The 7,009-nt window shown below is 38.3% G+C and overlaps 1 protein-coding gene across 1 annotated transcript; it reads left to right on the top strand.

The window, feature by feature from the left end:
• The first annotated feature begins 51 nt into the window (after window positions 1-51).
• Window positions 52-6,303, top strand: vamp8 (vesicle-associated membrane protein 8 (endobrevin)). Its single transcript, XM_085424860.1, has 3 exons — window positions 52-253; window positions 2,794-2,961; window positions 4,450-6,303. The coding sequence occupies exons 1-3, from the start codon at window positions 239-241 to the stop codon at window positions 4,633-4,635; spliced, it is 369 nt and encodes a 122-aa protein (XP_085280986.1). The 5' UTR covers window positions 52-238; the 3' UTR covers window positions 4,636-6,303.
• The last annotated feature ends 706 nt before the right edge of the window (window positions 6,304-7,009 follow it).

Below are 7,009 nucleotides of genomic sequence, written 5' to 3'. Positions count from 1 at the left end.
TGAAAACGATAGGTTGCTTTATTTTGGAAACCAAAGGGCGGAAACGGAGATTGAGTTCACTTAACAGTTGGAAGAAAGCAATTAAGGGAGGAAAGAAAACCACCAGGAAGTAAAACCGAGAGAAACGTATTTGCTTCGAGACTTTAAACTGTTTTTAAAGGGTTTTTTAATCAAATCGTCAACTTTTATAGAAAGTAGACCCATCAGTTTACGGATAAAGGACATTTTTTCCAGCAAGATGGACACTGATCCGGTAGGTGATAATGACCTTTGTTTATGTTGTTCAGAAAGCCTCCCCGCCGTCACCACTTAGTTCAGCGACAGTCTCAAACAGGTGTACTTCCACATAAATCAACCTGTACTTAACTTGAAACCTACCTCGGCTGAAAATAATAAGTCAGCGCACTAACTTTTTCATTTTTGAGGGAGCAAGTTTTAAGTAAAGCAGCTTAACAAAATGGCCTAATTACACACGGTGCTCAGTACGTGTTGGAAATGATTTTTGTAAAGTTGAGATGCGTTTGTTTTCCATAAAAATAAAGCCGCATACTTCAAGTAAACGTTTCCATGTACTACTGTCTATTTATAATACATGTTTCTAACTGATAAAACGGTTGTTTTTCACGTATTTCAAGAATGTTTCACAGGTCGTTGGTGGAGCCAATCGCCTGTAGCCAAGCTCTGCTGGAGCAAGTAGCAGTTTAATGCTAACTTACCTTACAAAATAGATATTATCCACTGGGCAACACTTGATGATGATGATGATGATGATGATGATGATGATGATTATTATTTCATTAGTAAAGGGGAAAAATAAACTTTTACAGGTAGCGCAGCTAAAGTGGCGTTTATTTGTGCTAAATTAGGTTTACTGCTCTCATGTTTTAACATTATTTAATGTCGGCACAAGAGAGGCATATGTGTGTGTGTGTGTGTGTGTGTGTGTGTGCTTTCCAACATCTTTCTTTGCCTACTTTCATGTCGCAATGACTTCTATGAAGACTTTTTTTCTTTTTTTTTTGCTTTTTTGTTAACTAATAACAAAAAAGGCCACATAATGGACTAATTATAATCTGTTGGCAGTGCTGTTTATTCTGCTGAAAGGATAAGAACGTCCAGGCAGTTCTTTAAATATCTGTAATGACTCAACATTGTCGACTTAAATCAAAATACGTTTCCCTCTAGCCTGTAGGAAAATCTTACTTCCTGTAGTATTCAAATCTCTTTGTGTGTCCTCACAGATTAGGGCAGTTTCCCATTTGCCTACATCAGTGTGAGCAGTAAGGATTGAGTGTTTGAATACATGTTTTGGATTTACAGCTGCAGTCAAACATTTTAACAGGAAATATCTGTTGGAACATTTTAAGGTGTACTTCCTTGATCATTTTTCTCATGCACCAACCACATATTTACAAGACCCCTTATCTGTCAATTTATAAAGAGAGACTGAAGTCACTCAGCTTACAACATATCAAATATTTGAATTAGATGCTTAATGTAGCTGCCCTCTGCAGCTGCCTTGGACACTTTACTTTCTGTTTATTGATACTTGATAGGCATCAGCCATTCAGTGGGCCTGAATGACTGACGTGCTAACACTGGTACAGAGGAATGAGAGAGATTTAACACATGTAATGAAGATATAACAAGAATAAGAAAATTAAAGATGACTCCAGAGTTTGTTTGTTTTTTCAGAAACTTCTTCTGAAAAAGGATGAATGGAAAAGGAGAAAAAGAAAGGAGGGTGGGGTAACAGGAGAGGCGAGAGACACATGACGCAGGAGAACCTGCCCCGTTTCCTAGAGACAGTTTTGTTACAATCTGTTGCTGACTCATGGGACAGAGTGGTCCCTGCATGTTTACTGACACACACCCAACTGCACACAGCATTTCTGTGTTGAAATCACATGTACAGCTATGTGAGGTAACAGCTGAAGTTTCTCTTGAATTCACACATGCTCTTAGCAGACTTTCACAGATGTATAAAAGTGATAATTTAACAGCCACAAGGTGCAGCTCAAGGGCTTGTAAATAAATACTGTGGTTACAAATGGGTCAAAAGGACATATTTACATTACATGCTGCTTTGTCACTTGCAGACACAGTCATGGAGGTACTCATGTCCAATAAAACATGAAGAGGCCGGGCCTCATCAAAGACTTATAAAGGGATATTTTTGTAATTTAGCTGTGGACTTCTGTGAGTCTTTAGAGATTTTCCAGAGACAGGTTTGCAAAAGAAGTAGAACCTTTGATATTCTGACAGTCACTCTGACATTTTTGAGGTCTCAAAGCATAAGTACAGGAGATAGCACTATAGTTTTCAGGCCTGAAGGACACGTTTTGGTTTTGTTAAAACTGACGCTAAACCAGGTTAACATTTTTTTTCCGTTAACAAACTAAGCATCAGTATCAGAGGATATATCATAGTTTCCATCTCAAAATTGCACCTATTTAATGTCTATGACTTGGAGCAAAAGAACAAACTAGTGCTACATTCAGCATATGTTTGATTGATGAGCAGACTTCACTGTTCACCCAGCTGATACTTTTTATTTTTTGAATTGCTCTGCTTGTAGGCAGTTCATGCCAACGCTATTTTGTGTGTGTGTGTGTGTGTGTGTGTGTGTGTGTGTGTGTGTGTGTGTGTGTGTGTGTGTGTGTGTGTGTGTGTGTGTGTGTGTGTGTGTGTGTGTGTGTGTGTGTGTGTGTGTGTGTGTGTGTGTGTGTGTGTGTGTGTGTTCTGCAAATGGATTGCAGCTAACTCTTCTTTAATGACCCTTCTCTACACCAGGAGCGTGGAGGGATAGAAGAAATGCCAGAGCCTAAGGACAAGGTGCAGGCTCTAAAGGATCAGGTGGATGGCGTGAAAAGCATCATGACTCAGAATGTGGACCGGATCCTGGCACGAGGAGAAAGGCTGGATGACTTAATGGACAAGACAGAGGATCTGCAAGCAGGGGTCAGTGTGATCACGAGAGTTTTAACTTTCACTTGGCTGTGTGTAAAAGCAGGCTGAGATGTGGACAATACTCCCATACATGCACACTCGTAAATAAAGCTTGGTAAGCTGTGATCTTAGTGATACTGTTCAGTTAAACAAGAATAACAAGTCACTTCGGGCGGTGTCAGGTTCTCCACATAACAGAACAGAACAGGTGAAGTGTGGCCTTTTTCATGCCCTTATTCAACTTTAAGGATTTTACAAAGTCAACTGTGTAAAATGTAAATAAAACCAAATGAGGTCAACTATAGTGTCCCCTAGCAGTAAAGCTAATTACTCTTTTGTCTGTTTTGTTATCCGTTTGTACTCTTGAGGTTGTGGTTGCAGCAGGAAAAGACTTCTTAGAGCTTAAACAGTTGTATTTGACCACACTCACCTTCCATTTTCATTCATGGAAAAACAAGATCTCAAACACAGTAATAGCATTCATTTCCTAATCAGGCTTAATGTTAAGGCCATAGATGTGTAAAAGACGGACATGGTTACTGTGACATCTAATGAGGAGTATAAGGGACACATTAGGAAAAATTATTATTATTATTATTATTATTATTATTGTGGTGAGGAGAAAAAAAGAGAAATGTTTTCCTTGTAACTATACATCTATACAACGATTTGACATCTTAGTTTATGTTCTTATCTTATGTTTAGCTGATCCATCTTCTTCCCTTAAGCCTCATCAGAAATGGTCTCAGTGGCTGGGTGGATGCCAAGTAGCCTTTTTTAAGGAAGGGAAATGGGAATTAAAAGCTGAGGCATGCCACATTGCACCAGAGCTGCACTGAAAATCAGTGGCAATAGCTCTTATGAAGTGATGAATTCAAATGTTTTGGTTTAAGTGCTCATCAGCTTTTACAGAGGAGGACAGGACAGAGGTACAACAGTGAGTGTCTGCACACATCTGTAAAAAAAAAAACAATGAAGGCTCTGTCAATGTTTGGCCCTGCATTTCAGTCATTGATGCTGATGGAAATATGAACACAGAAGATTACTGTTGGCTTTAGATCCACCATGCAATATTGTCTGGAAAGCATCTGATTTGTAGAAAAACACACAGAACGAACACCATCAGTCGTGGATTGGTCTCCACAGAGCCCAGACTGGAACATCGTTGAAGCAGTGCGGGATCATCCGGTCAGAAGACAAAAGGCAGAAACATCCAAAGAAGAGTTCGAATGTCTTTCAAGAAGCCTAAGAACTATTCCTGAAGACCACTTAAGCAAAGCTGCCTAAGAGACTCCAGACTGTGTTGAAGAATAAAAGCGGTGGTATCAATTGTTGACTCTGAAAAAACAAATTCCTTTTATGTTTGCACAAATTTAATAAATCACTGTACCTCTTTGGCATTTTTCTAGCAAAATATTAACAACTCAAGACTAAACAGAGTTATATCAATAGAACTGATTACATAATTTTATTGATTCTCCTGTCTTTTTCCTTTTGTAGGCTCAGCACTTCAAGCAGACGTCTCACAAGGTGGCTCGCTCCTACTGGTGGAAGAATGTCAAGTTGATTGTGGTCATAATTGTGATAGTCCTAATTATCGTCCTCATTATCATCTTACTGGCCACAGGAGTCATCCCTACTAGTTCCCCCGTGGCTCCTATAGTTACTCCCACCAAGAAGCCCTAAACAGACAGAAATTTAAAAAATGTATAGTCAGAATAAAATCATAAGCATATTCCTATTGCACAATATCGAGGGAAAAAAATAATAATAAAAAAAAAAAAATATATATATATATATATATATATATATATATATATATATATATATATTAATTACACATACATGTAAGCTTGAGCAAATCACTGCTATATGGTGAAACCGTTAATACTACACAGTTTCTATGTTGAACTTTTAGGAATTCCAATATTTTATTCTTTGGTTTAAGGGACTTTATGACAGAACAAGCTTTTGAAAGCCTTTCCCATACAATACCTGCTTCTTCTTCTTTTCTTTTTTTTCTTCTTTTTTTTAACACATCCTAAACCGCTGTGGAACATCAGTGGTCAATGGCAGTAAAACACTACCGGTATTTTTAAAGGATGTTTCATAGCAGCACTGTCTACTCCTCTTTGTTAAACGGATTCACCATAAGCATTTATTTCATCCCAGCAAAGAGCGAGTCTCTCAAATTTTTGTAGTTGAAAAGAATCAAGCTGGATTATTCCAGTCTCATATTTTATGTTAGGTTTGTCTTAGATGTTGTCACTGGTGCACCTTTACAAAAGACAGCGTGTATAACGCAGAGTATGATTTGGATCGACTGTGTCAGGTAATAAAATGGGTAATATCTGGATCCTTTTTGACACTAGAAAATTACCACAGAGTTAACAGTTTTAGGTCACAGTATATTTAATGGGAGGATGAATTATGGAGTTGATTTTGACATCTGTCTGGCTTCTGGGCGATATTACATAAGCTTCCAAAACCACTCTGGCCCATCAGGTAACTGGACCTCTGCTGGTGTCCTGTTTAAAATGACAGTGGAACATTAGAAGTGGATATTTTGGGTACTTTTGACCCTCTGTGATTTGGCTTTTTATTTTTTTTGGTTCATCCCACTGAAGACAAATCAGATTTGGATCTGGGGTACGAGGAGGCCAGGTGAACACCAGGAGCTCTTCCATATGTTCTGGAGCCATTCGTTATCAGCAACAAATGTTATTAACGTTACCTGTCAGAAGTTTGTTGTGGCTGATTGGTGTATTTCAGTCAAAATGCTTCCAGTTTTGTTACAGTCAAGACAACCTACATAAGAACGGTTTATTGAATTAATATACTTTGAATACTCTCTAAATGGTGTTTATGAAGTAAGCAATGAAAAGATTACAGTAAAGCCATCAAGTGTGTTGACATTAAATGAGCAGTCGGTTACTACACCACTGAAACAAGGGGTGTAGTTTTAAATTTGCATCGAACTCCTATTCGGACCGTAAAGTTTAACTGATAGCCTACAGCTGACTAGCCACCTGCAGGTATGCAGTGCAGAAACTCACAGCCTTTGGAGGGGAATTGCAATGTCAACCACCTCTACAACACTCCCCCTCTGGCCCGTGTCAGCCACAGTGGATGTTACAATACCAGTTTAGTTTCAAAGAGGTCAAAGGGCTTCTGGTGTGAGCTGTATAGAGTCGTCATATTCTCACTGATGTGTATATTTGTAGACTTTAGCAGACCTCTCCATAAGTGCCTCTTCTGTAGAGGCTATTAATGTTACTTTTTTCTTATTTAATCAGAAGTGAATGAATAAAATCTGAATGTAATTTCTGTATAAATAAATTGTAACTGATTCTGTATACAACCCTAAAGTTTCATGATGAGGTAACAAAATCCCTGTTGGAAAAAATACTTTTTTCCCCTTTTTGGTCTCATCTCTTGATGCCTATAAACCACACTCTTGTTTCTGTAAGACATCTTCAGTGAGTCTGTTGCTGTGTTTAAGGATTTTTTTCTACTGTGTGTAACTCTTGTAATTTAAAGCTCTTGAGGGTCTTATTCTGATGACTTACGGTATTTAATGGTTTTGACGGTCTGATAGAGAATAAATTGTATTTTTCTTCTGCTCTGTTGTCATGTCTTCTTCTGTGATCACAGTTTTGCCACAAGATGGAGACAGATTGTGATCTAAGCTCCTGTTTCTCCTCAGTTCATTCTATCCTATTCTGCTCAGTAGTGTGTACACAATTTAATTAGTGAGGAAAACGCACACGGTAGCACAGCGGTTAGCACTGTTGCCTCACAGCAAGAAGATCCTGAGTTCAATTCGACCATCAGCCTAGCATCTTTCTGTTTGGAGTTTGCATGAGTTCCTCCCAGTGTCCCAAGACATATAGTTATTAGTGATAGGTTAATTAGTAACTAAATTGTATTATTGTAGGGTGTACCTTACAATATAAAGCGCTTTATATTGTAATGCTCTGAGTCTATGAGCCTTATGCCATGAGAAGTGAATTCCAGCCCAAACTTACTGTAAACTTACTTACTATCCTTCAATACAGTG

Source organism: Rhamphochromis longiceps, linkage group LG12 (genome assembly GCF_057381845.1).
Source record: "Rhamphochromis longiceps isolate RC_006_pf linkage group LG12, R_longiceps_female_GT1.1, whole genome shotgun sequence".
NCBI classification, from domain to species: Eukaryota; Metazoa; Chordata; class Actinopteri; order Cichliformes; family Cichlidae; genus Rhamphochromis; species Rhamphochromis longiceps.
This window is presented reverse-complemented; position numbering and strand designations above follow the sequence as displayed.